At 40.0% G+C, this 25,662-nt stretch overlaps 1 protein-coding gene across 5 annotated transcripts in view; it reads left to right on the top strand.

The window, feature by feature from the left end:
• Window positions 1-25,662, top strand: part of plce1 (phospholipase C, epsilon 1) — an 84,136-nt gene that overhangs the window by 37,971 nt on the left and 20,503 nt on the right. For 4 of the 5 annotated variants that reach the window (XM_085416438.1, XM_085416437.1, XM_085416439.1 and 1 more), the window contains exons 7-23: window positions 3,464-3,657; window positions 4,048-4,190; window positions 15,740-15,894; window positions 16,126-16,284; window positions 20,591-20,736; window positions 20,867-21,014; window positions 21,124-21,234; window positions 21,354-21,463; window positions 21,566-21,682; window positions 23,223-23,264; window positions 23,640-23,768; window positions 23,852-23,988; window positions 24,413-24,519; window positions 24,616-24,740; window positions 24,861-25,005; window positions 25,187-25,348; window positions 25,456-25,570. In XM_085416438.1, the coding sequence (XP_085272564.1) occupies window positions 3,464-3,657; window positions 4,048-4,190; window positions 15,740-15,894; window positions 16,126-16,284; window positions 20,591-20,736; window positions 20,867-21,014; window positions 21,124-21,234; window positions 21,354-21,463; window positions 21,566-21,682; window positions 23,223-23,264; window positions 23,640-23,768; window positions 23,852-23,988; window positions 24,413-24,519; window positions 24,616-24,740; window positions 24,861-25,005; window positions 25,187-25,348; window positions 25,456-25,570 (2,245 nt within the window). The remainder of the gene's footprint in view (window positions 1-3,463; window positions 3,658-4,047; window positions 4,191-15,739; window positions 15,895-16,125; window positions 16,285-20,590; window positions 20,737-20,866; window positions 21,015-21,123; window positions 21,235-21,353; window positions 21,464-21,565; window positions 21,683-23,222; window positions 23,265-23,639; window positions 23,769-23,851; window positions 23,989-24,412; window positions 24,520-24,615; window positions 24,741-24,860; window positions 25,006-25,186; window positions 25,349-25,455; window positions 25,571-25,662) is intronic. The other variant, XM_085416441.1, reaches the window with a different exon arrangement.

Genomic DNA, 25,662 nt, shown 5'->3' with positions numbered 1-25,662 from the left:
GACACCATACAGTAAGTGGCAGCAACAAATGACTTTGAGTCCACGCTTTCCAAATGTCCAGGAATGGAGAAACAACATCATGTAAGATTTTACAACTCAACTTAAATTGTATAGCTTAAAGGATACAGCATAAATCCAGTATATACTTCCTATGCAGCACAGTTTTACTCTAGCTGAGCACTTAAAGCACGATAGATTTGTCCAGAATGGTCCAAAATACAGATCATATACCAAACTGTAGGCAGTTACTTTAAAGACAATCAGCCAAACTGATAATATGTTACGTCCATGGGAGCTGAGTGGGTGCAGCCGCTTCTGGCATTCACAGTTCCCCTAAACTGAGCTTAAGTCATTAAAATTTCTTGCACATGCACAGTGTAACATGAGATACAATGCTATATTAGTAGCAACTAACTGGCTGAATGACAAACTCAGCAGTGTTCTATAATATGAAGAAAAATGTGCCTGTGTATGTTGAATATATGGTGACCTGTAGTTTTGGAGTTTAGCCTAAAAAAAAAAAAAGGAGGAGGTGGGTTTCCTTTTAACTGGAAATTCAGCCTCTTTCCCCATGTGTTTGCCTGAAGTTTGATAATGACTTTGTGTGTGTGTGTGTGTGTGTGTGTGTGTGTGTGTGTGTGTGTGTGTGTGTGTGTGTGTGTGTGTGTGTGTGTGTGTGTGTGTGTGTGTGAGGACAGCTGCTTTGTGTCGATCAAAAGCAGCAGCAGCAGATTCCCTGCAGTGTCCTCTGGAGTTGAGCTCACTTTAGCACACGTACATGCTTGTACGCACTCTTTTTCTTACTTTGTTAGTTCCCAATTTTCAGGTCTGTTGTGCTACTAAAACATTTGTTACATGTTTGAAAGAGTTAGTGTTACAGGAGAACAACAGACTTGATGTTTCCCCATGTGATCGCCACATAATGGATTACCTTGACTTTTTTCTTGTGTCTAAAAGAGCTGCTAGACTTATGGACCATTGTTTAGTCTGGGATTCATTGTTTTGGTCTTTCTCAAAAGCTGTTATAGACGGGGGTTATTCATTATTACAGCGACTTATATTTAAAAGTCTTAAAACAGTTGGTCGCTTTACAAAAGTGTCTTGGACTGCCAGATATTTTACAGGAGAGGAGAATACCAGGAAAAAAGTATCCAACAAAATAAAAGGAAATCCTTGAATCCATCCATGAAAATGAGGCCACATCTTTGGTGATTTAATCAAATGTCTTGTTATGGCTTACGAAACGTTCAAAACCACAACATATTTAAGGCTTTTTATGACTAATAAAAAGATCAAATACTCATATCGGAGAAAAACAAAACACTTTGATAATTGCTTATCAAAATAATGTACTTTCTTTTTGACTCCTTGAATCAGTTGCACCTCTAAACAGTTTATAGATGTAATTCTGTAGTCTCTATTTCTTCTGTTTTGGGGTTATTTGCAGCTGCTTGGTCCACTGGCATTTCTGTTGCTTTGATACTCAGTATTGGAGCATTCATGCAGTGTTTACTAGCAGCGAAACTTCTCTGCCCATGAATGTTTATTACTAATGGGAAACAGAAAAAAAATCAAGCTCTAATTAACTCAAATTCAACCCCTTTTAAAATGCAGAATAAATATTTAAAGGCACGAGTGCTATGCTTGGCCCAGGTCAAACATGGCGTTCATTGTGGAAAAACTACCCTTTTAAAGTAGTAGACTTAATGTCTGTTCGGTGGACATGCACAGTCTCTAGATGCCAGTAAAGGAAGGTCTTTTATGAGAAATGTTAGATAAGAAGAGGGAAAGAACTGGGAGAGGCGATTAGCCCAAATATGCTTAATGTCAGTTTTATATTTTTTCCTTCCAACATGTTGTTTAAAGTTTAGGCTTTTGGTAATTATGCTCACTCGCGTGCGTGTGCGCGTTTGTGTGTAACCCTTCTTCTTTGTGTTTCTCACTCTTGACTCTGACTCTCTAAACGTGCAGGCTGATATGTCTCCTTTCCCTGGGGATGGTCCAGATCTGACAACAGCTAGGCCTACACCCCATGCAGGAAACCCATCCCACTGAGATATAATATGCACGGTTGTGCATGTGGATATTATGCCACACCAGTGCCAGTCAGTGTCTAGTATTTGTATAGACGTTAGCTTTTCTGCAATCTTGCTCCTTTTGCTTTTTTTATCAAGCAGTTGATGATCATACACTTCGAGGAATATGTCCTCATTAAACTTGTATTGTGTTCATTCCCCACTCTAAAACCAGTATTGATTTTTTTGCCCCATTGTGATATCCATCCTCAGCATGAACGCCTGCTTACAGTGCCACAAAATCTTTTTCTTAATAGCGTTTCTCTGAAATCTGTGCCAGCAGAGCCCCTGTGCAGGTTCAAACAAGGACAAGGAACAAGCGATATTTTTTTGATAATTGTTTCCTTTAAGTCAGATGGATTTTTTTCTGAGAAGAGCATGAAATAAAGGTCAAAATGTTCACCCAGTAAAGCTTGACAGCTGCCTCCAGCCTTCTCCTCTCCATCTTCCTTGTTATTCGCCTTTTTCTATGTACCACATATCTGTCTGTCTCACTCTGTCAAGGTCTTTTTCCTCCCTTTCTTCCTATCTGTTTTGTGCCTCAATCGCAGTTCTCTCAGTTAATTATTTCTTTTGAAGCTTTGATTTTTTTCTTGTCATTGAAGAGAAATTGCTTCTAAGAATGACTATGTCGAAGAAGCTCATGATAGTGACCTCTAATTCAAATGTTACACAATACACTGCAACTACACCGGATTACATACATTTTTGTTTCATCTTGCGTATTCTATTAGCGCGTACAAGGGTATTCAAGGTTGTTAAAGATGATCATATAGTACTCATTATGTATGTTCAACTTCCTGAAAACAAAACCTTTAAATGGAAGTTACTTTTATATAAATAAAAGCCAACGTAATGTATGTATAGTGCTTAAAAAAAATGTAAGTTTAATGCCACTGTTGCCCTTAATTACCAGTGCTGTTACTTCTTATAGTTCATGTTGTTACATATGCATTTTTAAATGTAGTGTTTAACAAAAAGCTGAAAAAATATACTAAAGCACATTATTATTTTTTGAGTTTGATTATAGTTGATTAAAATTATAGTTATTTACTCAGATCCCTGAACATAAAAAATTGTTTTAGTAGTTGAATGTTATGATTTGGGTATAAAATGTATTTTTTTTTTTGCCAAATAAATAATATTTTAATTTTTAGATTTCAACAATTTTTGCCAGATTTCTAAAATGCTTGTTTTTTTTGTTTTTGTTTTCAATGACAGTTGGTCTAATAAATTTGATAAGCACTGTATGTGAAAAAGTCAAGCCTGTTTAGAATTGCTTGTGTATATTGATTATATGGACATGTATAAGGTCTCTTTCCTACAAACAGGTGTTTCCATTTTTAGTTCTTTGCAAATAACCATTTTGGTAATGGCTTCCTTTACAGGTTAACAACTATGTGGAGGAAAGAGAGGAGATCAACCTGATTCATCCTGCCAAAAAGCTCCTGTTGTTGTGCCCTGGATGTGTCTGTCTCAGGGAGTCTCTCTGGCCAGTGGACTTGGTCAGCAGCAGCCCAGCCAGCCTTGATCTGAAGCCCTACATTAAAACTCAGCACTGTCATTCATCTTACACCTCCAGGTTTGGATATTTATGTTTTCTTTTGTCTGAAATGTCCTGTTTAAACCAAAATTTGTCCTAAGGGAAATGACTGAGTCCACAAAATGATACAATTTACAAAATGAAGAGAATTTAGGTGTGAAATTATACTGCATGCAAGACGTATGAACATAATTGGGGGCAAAATCTTGTGCTGTAGAGAATATCCCATTACTTTCCAGTTCTTAATTGGTCAAACCATTAACTAGTAAGAGTTTTGCTAACAGACAGTGGTGCTGCTTGTCAGCTGCATCCATCCCCAAAATGCTACATATTTTACCTTCAGTTATGTAATCTGAATGCTCTGGAAATTACAGACTGGATATATCATGAGATATTTAGATTAAAGTTGCAAACAAACTTTATTTCTAGGTTTTATCGGTCTTGTAGCCAGAAGACGAAGTTGGGTTCCCTGCTAACTGGAGCACTGCTAGAGGCCACACTCGTGCTTGGTGCTCGCACGGCACTCCTTTACCCATTACCCCAGTGCCCCAACAGCCACGCTGTCTTGAAAGGTAGGCTTCATGCTGTTGTTTGCATGCACGTAATCTTGGGAAAATAACATAATGTGATATAGAGTATGTGTATCTTAAATACACAGACAGATGACACATTATAAGGAAAAAAAATAATAAATTATGCTGTGGAGGACATTTTTGCTGGCATGGTTTGATCCCACTTATTCTACTTGTTCTGAGTGAAACATGCTCTCTGCTATAATGCCCGCATCACGGAACATGAGACGACATAGAAAGGTTTGAGAAGTATGAAGTGACCTAAATGCTATCCTATTTGCAATCATCATCTCGATGCGAACAAAGAACTGTGGAATATTTTGGACTGACAGCGCTGTCCACCATCATCAAAACACAGAATGAGGCAGCATCCTTTGGAAGAGACTCCTGAGACTTGGAGGATCTATTCCAGTGCACACTGAAGCTGTTCTGGCAGAATGTGGTGGTCTAACACCTTACTAAGACACTTTCTGTTAAGATTTCCATTAATTTGACACCTGTCTCAACATTATAGGATAATTGGCTCTTATTTCTGCTCATAAGATAATAAACAGAGGTGCACAAATTGGATCCCAAGTGAAGCGGGAACTTCTGGGATTCTCATTATTCCCCTGCGGTCTATTGCTCCCCTCGTTTTCCTCCTCTCTGCACTTTTCCCACATGATTCCTTATCCACAGCGTGATCTGGGTATGTTGGGGTCTGTAGCTGATCCCAGTGGTTGGCCTTTCCCTCTTTCCATTCTCTTTTATTTGCCTTGCTGTGTTCTCTCCATTCACATAGCCCTCACCGTCTCCCCCTTTCCCTTCTATTCTCTAATTTAGATACACTCGTGCTCAAGTGGTTTAAGAAGGAAGGAAAAACTTCCAGACATCACAGAGTCTACACAACACTCATTACACACACATCAGGTTATCTGAAAAGAGGCGATATGCACTTCAAACATGCTTGCGCCGCTCCCCAGAAAAGCTTCGGAATCACAGCATGATAGACTTACATTCCAGCTTTTTATGCAGCAGAGGATCATCAAGCTCTGCCACTTAAATGCTTTGAGGAGTAAATTAAAATGTCAGTTGTGAGAAGATAAGACAATAAGCTAAATTCTATCATGCATATTGCGTTTCACCTCTTTTTCTCACTCTCACTGCCCTTTTTCCTCAGTCTCCACATGACTTCATTGTCCAACCAGTCAGGTTGTCGGTCCGTTGTTCAGCTGTCTGTCTACCTTCTCTGTAGAGATGTTACGTATGACTTAAATGTAAGCCAATACTGTCATTAATTTCCACTGGCAGTGAGACAGCGGACAGGCTGTCTCTGACAGGATCAAGGAGACACACACACTCAGATGCACACACAAGTATGCAAACACATTTTTCTGTTTCTTTCTTTTTGATTTGCTCTCGGTCGTGTTAATAATTATAAAGCATTTGTTTTTGTCAGGCCAGCTTTTTTGAGGCAACACACAATCGCACACAGACGCACGCTTACACAGTGCATATCTTTAACGTGACACACTGTTCTGTTCTAATGGGTGTTACAGGAAACAGAATTGAGCCAGACACGCGCGCACACATAGCAGCTTAGAAGTCTTGCTCATGCATAGCATGAACCCCGCCCGTCAAAACTTGTAGAATTTGTTATCAAGCAACAAAGTTAGTTACCCATAGCCATGTTATTGTGCTTTTAAATAGGCATGTGTTGCTATTGTGATGTAATATATTTATTGAATCTAATTTGAATGATTTTATATTTAGTTTATTTTTAGTTCAGAGACTATGATATCCCTGTAACAAACACATGCTGTAGTTTTCCTCTTTTAAAAGCTCTGAAGCACTTACGAGCCTAGAAGTAAGGAGTGCTGAATTGAAAAGTCAGAAGTGGTCTTTATTACTGTAAATTTGGCCTTGGGTAAGGCATTGACTCCCCCAGCTGACATTTTGTCAGGGCACAGGTTTAAAGACGTGAAGGCTAAAGTGATTATCTGATGTCATAAAAGACATTTTATTATCCCGAGTTTGGGCAAGCTCTGCATTAAGTTTCAAACTTGGATAGTGTTGGTGTTGTTATTGCTTTCTTACCATTTTTGGTAATGTTCCTCTCTTCAGTGCTCTAACCTGATTCTGGTCTTTATGTTTTTTCAAAGCTTTACAATCAACGTTATGTAGCTGTTAAAGTAACTAGTAAAGTAAATAGTACATATGCAGACATATTTACAGATTTATTACCAGATTATTTCCTTAATTCATTTCTTGTGCACATTGTGTGTCCACTGTATATATTTATATTTAGAGTATGGCTCTCATACTTGATGATATAAAGACAGAGATTATGAGAAGTTTGCTGTTCCTAGTGTATTCAGACTATATGCACATGACAATTTTAGGATTGGATAGGATCAATACAGATTATTTATTTTGAAACTTGTTCTGCGTCTCTGCTACAAACGCTCTAAATGGCCTGCATTTGTTTTACTCAGTCCCTAAGGACCCCAAAGCGCTTTACACTACATTCAGTCATTCACCCATTCGTGATGGTAAGCTACATTGTAGCCACAGCTGCCCTGGGGCAGCTGACAGAGGCGAAGCTGCCGGACACTGGCGCCACCGGGCCCTCTGACCACCACCTTGATATTTGGCATGCAGCCAGGAGGCAGCCTGGGATCGAACCACCGACCTTCTGATTAGTGGCTGACCTGCTCTGCCACCTGAGCTACAGCCACCCCAAAGATTATTGCTGGACTGGCCTTGGTCTATTCTTAGTTTTCCTATGAGTTCTGAAAGGTGGTGTGTTTGTGGAAGGCTTCTTTACTGCCCTGTCGCTCTAAAGAAATGAAAGGGTTTTTCTCGTTCCTCATACATATATTTGTATAAATGCGTTATATTTTTCTGTTGCATCAACATTTGGTTCTAGAGGCAGAGTGGGAGAACCATTTTGAAAATGATAAATGCAACTCATGTTGGCATGTGTTTGAGCCAGCGTGACAGTCATGTTGTGGTGAGGGGAAACATGTGACACCTATGAACACAAATACTGGCATTTGGAAGCAAAAGGGTAAGGACAGGGTGGTTTATGCTGCTAACATGCAGGTAAAGAGGAATGCAGACCAATGGAGAGCGCGCACCGCACTGTGGAGAATGCTGGTAGTTAGGGTTGCAGTTATCTTTCATGGCGCTCGTCTTTATGAAACATGTGAAGCTTGACGCCGGATCAGCTGATGCCAAGCGTTGTTCATGTTTGATATATGAAAATGCACATATGTGATTATGTGCTTCTGTATACATTGTGTTTGTTTGTTTGTTTGTTTGCATACAGAACATGCAAAGATATTTTAAATCTTTGCGTGTTCTGCAAAGGATCTCACAACATTCTGGAGCTAACCTGCACTACGAGCTAAAATGTTACTTTATTTGTGTACCATTTTAGGTCTGCTTCAGATTACAACAAATGTAGGATGTGCAACTCTGGAGTCTATGGAGAGATTTAAGTGAGGTAGAAAGGCAGAAATTTAATGAGAATTTCTCATTCCGCTTCAAAAGCAGGTGTAAAATGCTAATAATTGAACAAGAGCTTTGACTTTGATTAGGCATTCATGCATAGATTGCATGTTGCGAGTGCAATTGCTTTAAAAAATGACAAAATAAAACAACAATTGACAAGAGTATTTGAAAACCACTGAGCTACCAATTGCAAGGTGCTTTTCTTCACCAAACCCGCGCTCGCAGATGAGTCAGTTTCATTCTCACATCCTGATTCAGCAGATAACTCGCTTACACAACTCCAGCCTCACTTTAGCCCCGTTTTCTTTTTTTCCTGCATTGTTTAAGAATGCTTCTCCACGGGCTCGACTGAAGTGTTGCCTTAGCGAGTCAGCCGGCTAACACAAGATTTGTAATTCCAGAAAACAGGCTTGTGCCAAATTATCTTATTATTTAACGCTCGATTGATGCACACAGCTTGGGTTTGCAGCGATAAAAGTTCTGTCATTAACCTTTATTATTATGTGTTGCTTTATTAGTGGGCTTCAAGTATATACTTGTCTTTTGCAGCTTCTAGATTTAGATATAATATTTGAATACGTTTACACATTAGCATGGCTGTGTTAAATCAGTAGTCTGGTGAAGACTGATGTATTTATTCCTCCTCTTAATGCTAGCAGGTTGTGTAAGTAGAGTCAAAACAAAATATATTCCTTACATATACACACTCTCTGCTTAAATAATAATAATAATAATGATGGATTGCATTTATATAGCGCTTTTCGGGGCCCTCAAATGTGCGATCCTTCAGGACTGTGAAGGAGGTGTAACTCTTCAAATAGTGTATGTGTAATCCTGGCACTAAATGTTTACGTCTGCGGGCCTTTTTCCTCTTAAAGCATCCAGACTAAAAAAAAACCCCTCAACTGAAGACCAGTGGGATTTAGCCATATTTATGTCAACTCTAAGTGGGGGTTGTTTAAAGTGATTTTCTTGAGATCATTTCCTGCATTGTACTGCTCAGAAGGAAGTAAGTGGCTTTAGTTTACAGGCTGCCATCCTTCTAGCTCAATGTTGGTGTTTCTTTCTCCTTATTTCTTTCATTTTCTTTCTTCCACTCTGTTGTCATTGTACATTGTGTTGCTTTTAAGACCCATTGACAGCAGATGTGGTGGCGAATCAAAAGGAAACTCTCAGGGATTACAAAAACACGTATTGTTCGTATGCCCATTTCAACTAAATATACATTGACATTCCTATTGTGACATGATACACGCACAGTCATTACGTTTTTTCACTAGTAAAGCTTAAAAATACTGCTTCGTTTTTGGGACTGGGGGTAAATTGGCTATTTATTTCTTTTATACCTGATGATTAATGCAACAAAAGTGAAGTAATTTCACGTAATAAAGTTGTAAAGGACATAAAAGGGAGCACAGCTGTGTAGATTTCCAAAGTTTTTAATGATCTATATATGTGTGTGATTTATGACAGAGTAGTGGGATAGTATGCTGGGTCTGACTGTAGCGCATGGCTGAGAACTATGTATAGTGTCGTTGAAGAGGGGGTGGGAGACACAGAGAAACAGAGATTGTGTGTAATAAGAGAGAGCGCAAGCGAGAGAGTGAGAGGAAAAGAGAAGTGCATGTAGTCAGGAGACATCGAAGAAAGACCGCTTTGGTGATGAGGACACGCAGTGAAGCTGAGTGACTGAAAGAAAGTTGAGAGGAAGAGAAAGATAAAGCGTTAGTTAGAGAGAGGTCAAGTTAGAAATGGAGTAGGTGAGAGAGAGAGTGAGAGAGAGAGAGAGAGAGAGAGAGAGAGAGAGAGAGCACACAGGCAGCTGCAGGAGAGACGGGACTGGCGGCTCAAATGTGGACGAGTGTACCTCGGTCAGCCCGGCACTGAGCTGTCAGTGTGGGAGGCAGCGTGGCCAGCTGTAGCTAGCAACCGTGAAGCACTCTCACAGAATGGACTTCAAGATGATCAGTGAGTAGTGGAAATGTGAGTTTCAGTGCAGAGCAGTGTCTTCACACAGTTAAGAAATGAAATTGTGGCTTTCTGCTGGTTTCAGTGACTCAGTGGAGCACAGTGAAAATGCAGTTTTGCATGTGCTTTGTGTCCTCCGTCTTCTTTCAGTTGTTGACAGAGAGAACGTGGTGATTTACCGCTGACTTTTCATGCTTCATTGTATTATATCGTGGCTGACAACATGTCACCAACGGACGTGTTTCTTTATTACGTTACTTAGTTATTTAAGTTTCATTATTAGTCATTTTAAAACCTGGAGAGTCTCATAGACTCTGTGGCTGGTATTACTACTTCTGTTCTTGCTTTCTAATTGGTGCAGAATGCAGACATACACTTTCAGCAATGCAATGGTCTTGTGGTTTTATTGTGTGAGGTTCAAAGCTGTTCAAAGAGATGTCTTCATTTATATATGTCATTTTAAGTTGTTTACTGATAAAGTGAATGTGTATGTCACTAAACACAAATCTTGTATAAGAAGACTTAAGACTTAAATTTAAAGTGTGATGATGATCAACTGTTGTTGCTTATTGTAACAAAATTGAGGCAGGGGGCAGTAGAAAACGCTGATTTCAAATTTTTAAAAAGTCATTTTGTTATTTAAACATTTGACGATGTTTGAAGACTGTCTTTGAGAAAGTATTTTGCGTTTTGACGTAGAGAAGCTGCAGAAATCTGGGTTACTTCACATTGAATTGATCCTTAAAGTAAACACTTCTTATATCTTTATAACTTAGTCAGAGGTTTGTTTTTCTCAGTTGTGATGCTTCTCAGTGTTTAAAAAAATGGACCGTATTCACATGACAATGTAACTCAATTACCTCCTATATGGATGACAGTTTTAATAAGCAGCAACAGTTAAGACAGTGTAACTTTATGGAACTGTTTGCTTGATTAGCTTGAACTTTACCTTTGTTTTTGTTTTTTTCCTAGTCCTCACTGAATGTTACACTTACATCTGCAGCTCGTTCTTTGTGTGTAAGCGAGTTAATATCTGAACCCAGTGGTATACTCCCTGATAAGCCAGCAGTCAGACAGATCAGTGTTCGCTGCTGCTGCTGCTGCTGCTGCTGCTGCGTGTCTGTGAATGTTACTGCAGTTGTGAATTCCAAGTACGTGCACTGTTTATTCTTGAGTGTTTATGTTTGCTGCTGTGCAAGTGTTAGTTTGTGCTCTACTGGTGTGTACTACTGCTTGTTGATTTTCTAGTGTGAATGTGTATATGCAAACGCAGGGGAATATCTCGGGTCATACAATGGACTGAAGGTCTGGTAAGCCATTAATTGAGCCAAAGACCATGAGTTTAAAATTTCTCGCAGATAGAGCACTGTGCAAAAAGTGAAAAGAGCTACTCTGCATTTCTTTATGTTTTGCCAAGAGATGGGCAATTGGACCAACGGTTTATTTAAACTTGTGCAAACAAACATGGTAATACAGTTGTACAGTTCTAACGAGCTTGAACGTCAATATTTGGCACGAGCACCTTTATTCTTCAACACAGCCTGAACTCTCTGAGGCAAAGTTCGTTTAATTTCTATAAGTAGTCTTCGGGAATAATTCTCCAGGATTCTTGAAGGACATTCAAAGCTCTTCTTTGGATGTTGGCTGCCTTTTGATCCGTTCTCTGCCAAGATGATCCCACAATGCTTCGATAATGTTGAGGTATGAACTCTGGGGAGGCCAATCCATGACTAATAATGTTCCACTGTGTTTGTGTTTTTGTTTTTACTGAATCCGTATATGCTTTCATTGCATTGCCATTTTGTTTGGGATTATAGTCAATTCAGATGCTTTCTACATAGTATTGAATGGTGGATCGAAATCGGACTGTTTTTCTTTTTCCTTTCTAATTTGATATTTCAATTTTCAAAATTGAACCAGTAGCTGTTCCTCCATGTTTTACAGATGGTTGTAGACACTCACTGACAATTACTGTTTGGCTATTTGAACAAACATTTCATATTTGAATTCATTACACCATCAGGACTGTTGGAAGTGATTTTTAGTCCAGTTCTTGTATAATATGGCATACTTTGACCTTTTCTCCCAGGTTCTCTTCCTTAAGAATGGCTTCTCGACAGCCACTCTTTCATTCTGATGTGGCTTTGGACATGACTTTCAGATACTGTTCAGCTGCTGTTGATGCTGTTTTTGTATGTTTTTTCTCATGCCTGCTGCTTCTTCTGTCCTCTGCTTTTCCAGTTTCCGCAAATATTTTTAAGGACACACTGCAGACCTTGCTAAGCTATGACACGTTTTAACCTCATGGTGCAAATGCTTAAGGAAACTACTTAAAGTTGGTTCTTTAAGTACTTTGGCTTAACAAACAATAAGAAATAAACAAAAAAAATTCTATAAAAATGATCAGGGGCAAGTGCTGTACTGTAGTAAAAATCGCAAAAACTTTAAAAGACCTTCAGACAGTCAGGAGAATTATTAATCAAGACCATTAAAAACAAACAAACAAAGTCTGGATCTTGAGAAGCAAGATATTTATTTATTTATTTTTAAAAGAGGGGCAACTCAAGACTTTAACACAGTACTTAAAAAATAGCATGTTTCACAAGATATTGGTGATATATTTATAGGACACGTTTGTGCAACACAAACCGCCTTAGACCTTAGACCGAAGCTGTTTGTGCTGCACCTGCTTGCTCAAGTATGTAGGGCACACGGAGACGTTGTCATCAGCTCTAAACGTACTTCTGAGAACAGTACATGCAGTGTGTGTGCATGCACATGGCTGGCAAGTCAACAATCATGTTCAAGGTTCATCTTGTTTGGTTAGTATAAATAAATGTGATTCACTCAAGAAATGCTTCTCCCGTTTCGTTTCATGTTGATTGATCATTTGGACAAAAGTTTCCTCGCGTTGCTTCAGTTTGCATTAGGGTGAAGCTCTCAAAGCATATGCTCACTGCATGTAATCAATCAGTGCTGGTTGATAAGACTGCTGAAGTGATGATCACAACTGAAATAATTCAATAATGTGGCAAAAGTAACTAAAGTTTAAAGTGTTCATTTTAAATTTAAAAGTGTAATAAAACTGACTTATTGATCTATCTAAAACAAACTCAAGTCCAATATTTATAGAGCATGTTTTAAAAGGGCCACAGCTGATTGAGGTGCTGTTCACGTTATGGGACAGACAAGAACAAAATTATTTCACAGTACGGAAATGTGAATCAAAATCAAAATGTAAATAAAACAAGTCAGATAAACCTGATACCTTAAAACAGAAGACAAATCTAGAATGAATATATCGAGAAAATAAACACAAGAAGGAAAATCTGCACTTTAAACATTGTCATTTCCCAGCTCTCAGTGGCATGCTGTTTGTTAAAACAGAGGTTTAACCATAAAAAGGATGTTCAGACCATGCACTTGATCCACAGCTGTATTTAGAATGCAAACACACACACTCACACATATTTATATTCCGCATGCATTATAGATGAGGAAGCTCATGCATAAAATGCACAGGGACATCATGGTCATTTAGTCCGTGTTCGTGCTCTTTCGATCTCTTGATGCATGTTCAGTTTTACCCGTCAGTGTTGCTCAAACGAACGATTACGATGTGTAATTTGTAAGCGCCCTATTTTCCTCAGTCCAATCTAATCCACAGCCTTCTTCCATTGAGTAAGTGCTCCGTGCGGTTGTTTATTTTTTTGTCACTGTTGACATAGTACAGTATGTGTGCAGCTTGGCCTGAAGAATTCAAAGATAGCGTGCCCGAAGCAAGCTAATTAAATGTTACCATTTACTTTGACAGAAAACATAGATTGTCACCTCTTTACGGTTTGGATGTTTCTTTTTATTTTAATGCACATTTGCATTTCATTATTTCTGCAGAATCTCTTAAGACCTTTTTTGTTTTCCCTTCACTCCCTTGGCTGACAGCTTCGTCCATCTGTGTGTTGTCTTGTTTAAAGGGATGAATAAATGAATGATTGAGAACACTGCATGGTCATGAAATTCATATAGCTAATTTGAGGAGGTGTCTCAATTTCCACTTCACAAGGCTTGCTTGCAATAACACTTCTGGGGTAGAATTGTGGAGATTGATCATCTATATGAGAAAAACTATCACTGTCATTTTAATTATTTAACACAAATTAACTGTTTTAAAGTCACCTAATGGAACTGATGTTTACAGTTAGTTCATTCTGATGGAGCTTATACAAGTATCTGTATTTTAGCGCATCTGTACAAGGCAACAAGAAGAGCATCGACTTTATGTTATTCGATTCAGCCTTTTCAGTTTCTGATCTTTTTATGCAAGTTAAAATGGTTTTGTTTCACAGCATTTGTGTGAAATGGCATGTTAAAAATGGGATAATATTTATTCTACGTAATCTATCTATGTAAGCAGACTCTTCAAGCCACATTTCTCTTTTTCACCTGTCAAATTATTTCTATTGTGATTCATTAAATGCACAAGTGTCGATGAAAAATGTGCTCAGACCTGTAACTTGCAGTTCTGTCTCTCCGTAGGACATTTAAAGGATTTAGTGGTTTCTGCTGTCTCTCTAACTGTGATAAATGGCTACAACTTGCTCTACAATGTAAACTATAGAATTTCCAGCTATTTTTACTGATTCCTTCCTTCCTATCTGTCTTCTTTCATTTGCTTTGTTAATTTTTCCCTCTGTTTCCTCTATCGTACTGTTTTATTTCTTATGCAAAGTATTTTTTTTCCTCCTCAGCTGATATTTTCCTGCTTCCCTACTTTTTATTTTATCGGTTAAATTATTTATCCTTTCTTCCTGCTTCCCTTCCTTCCTCCTTGTCTCCTATGCTTAGTGTGTCCGTCTTCTTATCCTACAAATACACACACACACACACACACACACACACACACACACACACACACACACACACACACACACACACACACACACACACACACACCGTGAGTTCATTACACAAGCTGTGAGACCGGATCCACAAATCAAACTGTGTAAATAAGCAAGTTTTGTTCCTGTGGAGCAGCCGCTGCTGTTGCCATGCCTACCTGTTGCACATCTCAAGGGTTACCAAGGACGACCTTTAAGTGTGCGTCTGCTTCTGTATGCATCCGCGGTGTTGTATCAGTGTGACTGTGGGAGGGGGTTGGAAGGTTTCTGTGTATGACAGTTGACAATGACCAGAGAGTCTGTCTAACTCCTGCTGTTCATTTTATTTCAAGTACGTCTCCTTGGATTTCACGAGGTTTTACTGTCGGCAATCTAATTCCCATTAATTCAACACATGAAGCTGATTCTGTGGCAGACATTTCACTCCAACATCTTCCTCCCAACATCCTTAACCATAGAGATATTGGTGACATCTCCTTGCTTTTGTCTGAATGTTATAGATATTTGTCTCCACTTGTAGGAGTATGGAGGCTTGGGAAGGTTAGGTTTTCCCAATGACTAAAATAACTGTTTTATAGCTGAACACAGGTGAAACTTCTCAAAGAGTGTTTCCTGACTGAGCTCTTGCAGTGAGAAAGTTCTGTTTATGTGGCATCCATCCCAACAATGTACAGAATGTCTACCTGGTAGCTCCTGCGCCATTGTAGGAACTGTCCATTAGTCCTTTGTTAGCAGAGATGAGGACAGGTTTTGTGTGTGTGTGTGCGTATATGTGTAAACAGACAGACTAATGGGCCTAACTGAAATCCAAACATAGGATCTGGCAGGTGATCAGTGGTGTTTACTTCCCGTGGGTGAAGTGGAGCTTCTCTCAGTGGATGGAGGAATAGAGAGTGTATAGTTTACTGGCAGTGATGGATCATAAGACTTGGGGCATGCACAAGAAAGCCATAAAAACAAGGCTTTTAAACTTTTATAGTGAAAGTTAAGTATCTGTTAAGATAATGTTTCACTGTTAATCCCTCCTCTCTCCCTCATTCCTGTGATACCTGCTTTTAACTGGTGCGTGCATGCATGGTCTCTGCTTTGCTCTCATTTCTGACGGCTTCCTTTTACTTAGAATTGTTGAGCATAGATGCTGATGTATAACCTGACTAAATCTTTTCTTGTCTTTATCTGTGCACGCAGAGCGTCAGCTGGCCAGCAGCATGACCAGCAGCAGCACTCTTCCTCCCAGTGTAAGCGGGATCAGTAAGGAGCTGGCAGAGCTGCGCCACCTTGTTCAGTTCCCCGAGGAGATCGCCTGCATCCTCACAGAGCAAGAGCAGCAGCTTTACCAGCAGGTATAAGAGAATTTATATAAAATATACATGAGGGGGAAAGCAGAGGCAGGAACGTGCAATTACAGCTGTCAATATGATCCTTACACTTTATTTGAAATTGTACAGCTGTGTTTTATTGTGGGGAGGTTTAGCAAAGAAGTTGGATGAGGAGAATAGTAGGTGGTGGTAAGTAGTGTCTGTAATGACACAACAATCCCAGCCATTGATTGAGAGCGTGCTGTCTGTCTGCAGGTCTTCCCTTTGGACTACCTCTATTTCCTCACCCGAGACCTGGGCAGTCCAGAGTGTCAAACTAAACGCCACCCAAACCTCAAGGCTTCACTGTCAGCGCCCGCCACGCCCACTCAGCGAAGTAACGCCGTGGAGGAACTGGTGGCGCGATTCAACGAGGTGGGTGGGGCTTTCTGTCTACTTTGTCTGCACTCCACGAATCTTTTAGCACACATGTGAATGTAGTTACACAAGGATGTTACACAGCCTGTCTAGTTCTCCGCAGCTCAGGGTTTACAGCAGGATTTCAGACTGGGTAGAAGCACTGACACTGCACAAATGTAGCTTAACAATTAAAAGCCTTGAGCGACTTTTTATATACACAGACATGTGTAGTGCATTCAGGAGACTCTCACATCTTACGCAGATACATTTAATGAAGTTGTGCCAAAGGAACCATATGGAGATAGTTTTCATCTTAAGAGAGCACTTTTCAGTTAATAAGTTAGTTGTCCTTTGATGATTAAGTGGCATTGAAATGCAGTTCTTGCAGTAACATAAAAATTTAAATGGCAATTTTTCTCTTATTTGCTGTGCGAGTTATACGGACCTATCATGAGCGCAACTCACTCACGACCATGTTCACCGGCTTAAGTTACACCCCCCGAGCCTCGCCTCGTTCACGGCGAATGACTTTGAAAATGCACAAATCCACTGCTGCGAAAGAGAAAGTGCTAGAGAGATTGATTGGAGATGATTATGTCATGTTTAGGTCGCATGCCTCTTCGCATCAGCTGGTTTTCATTTAAGTCAGCCAGAGGAGAAGCACGAAAGACAGTTTTCCAAATGTGCAGTGTTGCCATATATGGTCACAGTGGAACGAGAGTCATATTGACAGCACTGAATCTCTCCTTCAGCTGCCTTTAATTGTGTCAGGTTGGGTTTTACCTTTCATTTTTGAACTGTGGAATATATTTCAAGGTTAAATTATTACTAGTTAATTCACCTGACTATTATTTTTATTTTCCCTGATAAATAGTTCACAAACGTTTCATGTCACTGACTGGATCCACTGTTTTTGAGATGGTAACTAATTAAGAAGTTTATTTCCCCACTTGTAAGACAAGACTTTTTTGATAGAGTTCATTTTTAAGGCATGTGTGGGAGTGAAACATTAATCAGTTAAACAGGATTGAGAAAAACATTGGGAAGCAGGGAGTTGTGAGCAGTTTGGGCCTCCAAAGTGTTTAGCTTTGACGGGACCAGTGTGTGCTCGAGTTTGTAATGGTTCTCTGTTATTTTCCATTATGTAATTCGTGTATCAAGGAGAAACTGACCCTCACAGATGAACTAATACCACAAGCACAAATGGCGACAGACAGACAACAGGACAGACAGGTGGACACACAGACAAAGATCAAAGAGGGGGGGATCATATAGCCAGATCCAAATTTGGATGTGAGTGTGTGTCTGCAATTCTATCAGAATGCTCTTCAAAACTGCCTTTTCATGCTTCTATGGGAAGTTGCTGTATTCTTGTATCATCTCATATTTACCCTTTGCTGCTTTCCTGTTCCATTATATGCTCTGTGTACATTTGTACATATATATCCTCACATCCTGTCCTGCTTGTCGTCATGCACAACACTGCATACGCACTTTTGCTATCTGGAATACCTGAAAAGATGCCAACTCAGTGCGATCCCTTGATGTGTGGAAGTGCAAAAAACCACTTTGCAGATGGACAGAATGATTTAGATGGTGAGTGTAACTAAAACCCCGATGCTGACATGGCTTCGCATTATGTCATAATGCTGAAAGTGCATGATACAAGATTTTCATGCGTGGCACGCAAAGAGCAGGGGAGTAGCAGATAAGAGACTGGAGGGCTGCAGTGTTGTTTTTCGGTAACCAAATACAGTAGATTGCAGAACGAGCTTCTGCTCCACTGAAAAGTTAACATGTAAACCTCGAAAGCCCCAGGAGGGAATTTCTGTAACTGATTCCCTGTATCTGATCAGGCTGACAGTGATTACAAATGTCAGAGGAATTTCTGACTCTCTAATAAAATCAGCCTATTAAAAGCGCTGTTTATTTAATTGCAGTAAGTCTTCCGAAGATGAACCTTGATAGGCTCGTTCAGTTTGGTTTGGGGAACATAAAGTGTCCAATGGGCCAATGACCTTATGGCTGGGGGCTTTAATTTTAGTGTCAAAGACAAGAAAATCTAATAATGCATGTGTCTGATTTCTGCGCTTGTTTGTGCTATAGTTCATGGACAGGTATGGGGAGTGTATGAGAAACATTTTTGGAACATTTTAACAGTTTTTCATCAGGCAGTATGGAAATGGAAACAATAGGAAGAATAGTTCCTGTGTGTGTGTGTGTGTGTGTGACTTTATTTAGTCCCTGTCAGGTCAGATGTTGGTGGGCTTTACTGATCCTTACGTAACCCAGTAATAGATCTCTGGGTCAGGGGGATGTTTTTACCACCTCCAAGTGGATTAAAGAGTTTCAGTGTGAGTGCGTTTTTGTTTTTATTGTGTGCCAATGCATTCACGGGGCGCTAATACAAAGAGAAAAAGACACCAGATAGTTAAAACAGGCCAGATTGAAATCTGATCTTTTCCTGTGTTGTGTACCTGTGCTCATACAGAGAGGTCGAGCCTGATGCATATCTGATGTTGCCGTCATGTCTTTTGCTTGTGCTTGAGGTCAGTCAGTGTAGAGACGCAGCGCAGCTGATAGATATTCGATCTCATTCTTTTTTTATGTGTGTGCATGTGTGGAGAGGTGTCGGGGTGAAAGTGTGAGGCTAGCTGGTGCAGTCCTGTGCATACATTGCCACATTAGGCACAAGTTTCCAGAGCAGAATTCATTTTTTTTTTTTTTTTTTTTAAATGACATCAGAAACAGCAGTATGCGACATTACGTGATGGCAGAGCTTCAGTTCATCCTTTGTCATTTTTTTTTTTTTTTTTTTTTAATAAATAGGACAGGGGGAATGAATGAGAGAGAGAGGGGGAGAGAAAGAAAGAAAACCAAAGGGGAGAAGAGACGGTGAGAAGGGGGGGGAAGAGAGAGAAAAAAAAACAAACTCCTGGGTCACCTGTATGGAGAAAAAAAAACAAACAAACAAACAAACAAAAACAAACAGAGGAGACAGCAAACAACAAAGAGCAACATAATAATAGAGAAAACAAAGCACCATCACAATAAACTAGCTAGTCATAGATATCAGTATTTACTAAGTAATAAACGATATTGTGCAGCACGCAAGATAGACAGCGCACAGTGTGCTTTGAGGCAGCAGCCAAGAAAGCTTTAGTCCGCGTCTGTGAATACCCATGTGTGCATACCTGTGTGGATCAGCATGCTTGCATTCCAAAGGTTTCTCCATGTAATGATCTGCTAGAGCAGAATTCATGAGCGCAGACATGACCGTACACTTTCAAGAATTTTAGGTGCCTTTGGATGTCGTCCCGTGTCCCCCATGTTTTATCATACCTAATACCAGCCTTGTAACAGCACACCAGCACACTTAAAAAGTTATCCAGGGATTTAGTATGATGTCACCTGTTATATGGATATTCCACTAAGAAATATTGTGCTAGTACAGTAACAGCATTTCTAATATATACTTCCGGCCGCTCCCCTGCTACAAGGGGTCACCAAAACAGGTCCTTTAATATATTTGAATTGGTGGAGTTTTATGCCACATGCCCTCCTTTACCCAACGCCAGTGGGAATATGTGTCTCCAGCTGTAATCACACCAACTATGGAGGCATTACAAGCCTTTCCAATAATAATTCCAAAACATTAGGGGCGTATAAGTTACAGACAAATTGTATATAGTAGAAAATAGAGTAGAAAATAACCTGTTTATTTTCCACTTCCTATGAGGTTTATACATATTTTTAAAAATGCAAATGTTTCAAACTCTTTCTGCTTGTAATGCATTCAAAAGGCAATAAAGTGCAAGTTAAACCTACTGGTGGTGGTCAGAGGGCCCGGTGGCGCCAGTGTCCGGCAGCCTCGCCTCTGTCAGTGCGCCCCAGGGTGGCTGTGGCTACAATGTAGCTGCCATCACCAGTGTGTGAATGTGTGTGTGAATGGGTGGATGACTGGATATGTAAAGCGCTTTGGGGTCCTTAGGGACTAGTAAAGCGCTATATAAATACAGGCCATTTACCATTTACCATTTAAACCAATAATAATAATAAAAAAAAAACAGCCCCATATTGGGTATTTTCAATGTTGGAACTTAATGTTTCTTTAAAGCCAAAATGTTATTCACTCCAAGGGAAAAGGTGATGAATAACCAGACAAAGATGGTGCTGTGAGTTACTAGGGAGGTTTTCTGCAGTTTATGTGTCAGCTTACTTTGTAAGTAAGATAAGAGCGCAATAAAGTGCAGCTGTTGTTGGTGCTTGATTACGATTGTAACAGTTGGCAATACTGAAATGCGAAATTCTGAACACGCAGGTGAGTTCGTGGGTGACGTGGCTGGTCCTGACTGCAGGGTCCATGGAGGAGAAAAGAGAAGTTTTCTCATATCTGGTCCATGTCGCTAAATGCTGTTGGAACATGGGAAACTACAATGGTGTCATGGAGTTCCTGGCTGGACTCAGGTTTTAAGAAACACAATGACGCAACTCAAATACACCCACCTACTGAATATACAGGCAATTTATTATCTGCACTGTTCTCACACAAAAATATCAATGTGTTCTGTTCTGTTTCATTTTTTTCGCCCTTCAGATCTCGTAAGGTGCTGAAGATGTGGCAGTTTATGGACCAGTCAGACATCGAGACCATGAGAGGTTTAAAGGATGCCATGGCTCAGCATGAGTCCTCCTCTGAGTACAAGAAGGTTGTGACCAGAGCTCTTAATATCCCAGGATGCAAGGTGGGCCTATGTTTACCCCAATGACATTTGATCCTCTAACTCACTGACCTTGGCTGCACTGTAATTTTTATTTTTGGGTTTTTTTTTCTCTTACACATATACACTGTAGGTTGTGCCATTCTGTGGGGTTTTTCTAAAGGAGCTAAGTGAAGCGTTGGATGGCACAGCAAGCATCATCAGCCTCAAACCGTCTCCTGATAACACGGAATACTCGATAGAGGTGCAGAAAACACCCGCAGTCATTCGCAAAAATACACAGATCTGATAAAACTGACACTACATTACATATTTGATATCCTGTTAGTATAATCCATCTTGCACTGCTGTTTCTGCCTCCAGTTTGTGTCCGATTACAGCGGCCAGCGCAATTACTTGTCTCGATCTGGCCCAGATGGGCTCCATGTGCCAGAGAAGGAAGCTACTGTGAGCAACATCCTTCAGATTATCAGGTATGTGCATGCTTAATGACTAAAGCGATGGTGTTTGACACAGTCGTCTCTCCTGTTCTTTACTTTATCCGTCTGTTTGACTCGACTGTTCCTGCTCCTTAGATCTTGCAACCGGAGTTTAGAGGCAGAAGATCCTGATGACGCGTCCACCAGTCCGTCTTCTACTGGCCCGTCCCCCGCATCCAGAAACAACTCCTTCAAAGACCGCAGCCACAATCAGTTAGTTCAGTTTCTTCTCCCCCCCCCCCCCCCCCCCCTTTTTTTTTTTTTTTAGTGTGCCATCCAAGCTTTTGTTGTGAGATATTTCAGCGTGCAGTGTCAGGTATGAGACCCTAGAAAAATGAGGTGTCTTGTTAAAGAATATCCCAGAATAGCATCTGTTTACCGTGACCGGGTCTTGATTCTTTCCAGTTGACGGATAGTGTGTATTTTAACGCAGTGTAAGGGATGTTCATGTAAGTAGTTTAAGGCATACAGGAGAAAGTATTAAATGGTACATAGCATGCGATCAAATTCACTAAGACCCAAGGACGTCATGAATCACTTGACTGGCTTTTATTTTTACTATTTGTCAACTGCCGATGAACTCTGCTTCATCATGCTGATGTGTTGATTTAATACAAAAAAAGCAACATTTTGCTGTTCTTTCTTTTTCTTTTTGACTTTTATTTTGACTTCCTGCTCTCACGTTGCACAAAAGTTAGTAATACTCATGCTCTCACTTTACCATTGTGTTATTTTACATTTTTGGTTACGTTTTTGTCCCTCTATTATGGCAGCCTGAAGATTGTATTGTTTAGCACTGTGACCCTTTCTATCAAAGGTCTGTTTCCAAAATTGGATTCTTTATTTTGCTGGTCATTCACAGACAATGACTCATGGACACAGCAGAAGAATGTTATATACAGATTTATATCAGAACTGCGAATACTGCCATGCTGTGAGGGCTTGGCTTTGCTGGTAGCGCAGTTCTGAGCAAAATCACAATAGATGCAGTGCATTCATTAGCTTGCTTACAAATGTGCAGCTACAACAGCCTCTGTTGAAGCAAACAAGGCACTGCAATGTAGCGATAGACAAAAGTTTAACATTTAACAAAGCCACTAAGCTTTAATGATTAATGCACAGCTATTTTAAATGTAGGGGATATCCTCAAGTGCCAAGTAGGCTGGATGTTCACCAAAGTCTTATTTTGTATTAGTGCGCAGTTTTCTTTCATAAACACCAGCGCGAGATAACGGGTTTGTGAAGGAACACATTTGCAGATTGTTACTGAGATGAAGTGATGTTGACATGAAATCTGTGTGGGGCAGAGTTTAAAAAAAATAGATAACAGGTTAGTTTCCTGTCAGGACAGGAAGGAACAGAGTTCTGGTTGTTGTCAGCATTCTGGTGGCAGGTAGCTAATAACAAAGGCTGGAATTTAGAGGACGTAGAAAGTCATTTAATTCCAGCTGTGATCTGTTATGTTTGCAGTCAGGAAACCTGGACCATTTTATGTGTTTGTAAACTGTTTTCTCAGATTCAGACAAATTATTCGATGTTAGCACAGAATTTGGAGTTCATAGCTTCATAGTGTGTATCTTTCTTAAACATAGACTACAGTTTCAAAAAAATCACCTTTCTTCTGTGTTCTGGATCTTTTTCCCACCAGCACCCACTTAAAAAAAAGACCTCAAAAACTATTGAAAACTCTTTATGCGTTCTTTTTTTCGTCTCACATCCTCTCTTCGTTCTTTGTTTCCTGCTCCCCTTCTAGTTCCCTTTCATTTAAGACGACTCCAGAAAAAAAACATGTTTTGTAAGTTGTTTCACAGTATAAGTTACTGGAATTTGAACAATGCTTGCTATCATCAGTATGTTTCAGATTACGGTTTAATTAGAAGCATGAGCAGTGACTAATGCATGGTACTTTTTTCTTCTTTTTTTTTTTGCTTGATCAAGCCAATGCTTGCAGGATAGGTTCAGTTTCTGTTTGGTTCTTCTTAGTTGAGATGCAGGTCATTTCTTATGTCTGATTGAATTGCTTTTTAAAAATAAAATGAGTCCTATGAATACTGAGATGTGCATTTGGAAAATCGCCTCGGAAATCAGCATGCAAAAACTTTAAAAGACGCAAAAATCTTTGGCTCTTAAACTTTCTTTCCAAACCCATCTAACCCCTGTCTGTCTTCAGATTCTCGGTCGGAGACTTGTCGGATTCAGATGGTGACTTGTCTACCGAGCCGGTGGTGAAAGAAGTGGAGTTTCAGGGGACCGAGGAGACGCACAGAGCTTTTAGCCATGGCACGGAGCTCATTCCCTGGTAAGAGGCTCAAGCACACATGCAAACACATCCAGCTGTTGGTGCCTCAGCAGACGTGCGACAAACTCTTGTTTTTTTTCCAGGTATGTGCTGTCACTACAACCAGAAATTTACCAGTTTCTGCTGCAGGGCGCTACGGTCATTCATTACGACCAGGACGGCCATGGCAGTGCTCGCTGTCTGCTACGTCTACAGCCTGATAATACAACACTCACTTGGGGTAAATTGCAAGAGTTTAGTATTAAGAAATTTGACCTTATCTTCTACTGAGTTATTCAGCAACCTCGTTCTTCATGAGTCATATTCATATAGGATTCCAGTTTACCAGTGTAAGGGGGTGTGGGAGGCTTGATATGCTGAAATCACTGCATCAAACCTTCCTTTTCTCAGAACTTTTTTAGCATGTTTATACCTCAAACAGACGAGACCAATTTCCTCTCTCGTTGTTTCTCTTTAAACAGATTTAAAGGGCATTATAAAAAAAAGTATATTTTTTTATTTTAAATGTGCTTTACGTGTTTATCTACAGAATAAAAGCCTCAGTTTAAACTGCTTGTAAATTTGTGCATTCATGCAAGGGCTCTTCAATTTCCGTTTGCCGTTACAGCAGCTCAAACAGTCATAAATATGTTGATTTACGGCAGGTAAACCTCAAAGCGGAGGCCCTTCCCCTGCAGAGCAACCACTGGGATTGGGGCAGCCTGTAGTGGCTGGGCTAGCAGAAGGCCTGCTGGACCTGGGAATAGTGAAGGTTTGTCATAAAAAGAAATATTTTTTTGGTTTTGTAGATTTTAAAAACCCAGATTAGCTTTCAAGTTCATAACTTTGTGTTTATTTGAATGTGCAGGCAGTGTTTCTGGGCCATCAGGGTGTCGATGTTCATGCTGTATGTTTGCAAAACAAGCTGAGTCAGATGACAGTGGAGGAGAATGGCCTCAGCCTTCTGTATGGTCTGAGTACCACAGACAATAGGTTGGTGCCTTTTTATAATCTATTAGGATTCAAATGCACTTTTATATAGAGTTACTGTTACACTGCTAAAACATTTTCATTTTACTTAAAACTAACTAATCTCCTGACTGATGCCATTAGACTTCTGCACTTTGTGGCCCCCAATCACACGGCACAAATGCTCTACAAGGGCCTGTCGGAGTTGGTGAATGCAACCAGGAAATTAAAGAAGTTTCCTGACCAAAGGTTGCAGTGGCTGAGGAAGCAGTATGTCAGTTTGTATCAGGTAAAACTCTAAAAGTACATGTCTCTCTCCCATCAATTTTTTAATGATTATTATTGACACTGACTGTATTTTATAAGCCTGTAAAAATGTTCAGCACACAAAGAAGGATGGAGGAGTTGGATGGATGAAAAGAAGTGGTGTGTGTTTAATTAACAGTAACATTTGTATTCATCTATTCTAGGAGGACGGCAGGTATGAAGGCCCTACACTAGCCCACGCCATTGAGCTTTTTGGGGGTCGGAGGTGGAATATGGGTACGGGTGGTGGAGACAAGGTTGGAGCCCAGAAGAACAACCCCCTGTCGAATGAGAAAGCCAAGAAGAAGAAGAAGGTTCTTGTCAGGGTCAGTAATTTGACCTTTTGCTGTAGTCATGGATGCTAACTTTAGGTTTTAGGTTTTTCACAGACTCATTTTTGACATCGGTCTTTTTTTCCTCACACCTTTAACAGGGAGACAGTGGGGATGCAACCGATGACGAGATGGTTTCCAGGAAAACACGGAGCTGTAAAGAAGGACTGTATCGAAACGGTCCAGAGTCTGACAGCATCGACCAAGAAGATCCAGGTGATGTTACCTCACTCATGGTAACATGTAGAAGTTACAAGGCCAGATCAGTTTAATTGGTGTTTTCTAGAAACCCAACCAAATGCTTCAGA

This window comes from Rhamphochromis longiceps, linkage group LG8, assembly GCF_057381845.1.
Source record: "Rhamphochromis longiceps isolate RC_006_pf linkage group LG8, R_longiceps_female_GT1.1, whole genome shotgun sequence".
In the NCBI taxonomy this organism is placed as follows: domain Eukaryota; kingdom Metazoa; phylum Chordata; class Actinopteri; order Cichliformes; family Cichlidae; genus Rhamphochromis; species Rhamphochromis longiceps.
The sequence above is the reverse complement of the archived record's forward strand: the minus strand, read 5'-3'. Positions and strand labels throughout refer to the sequence as shown.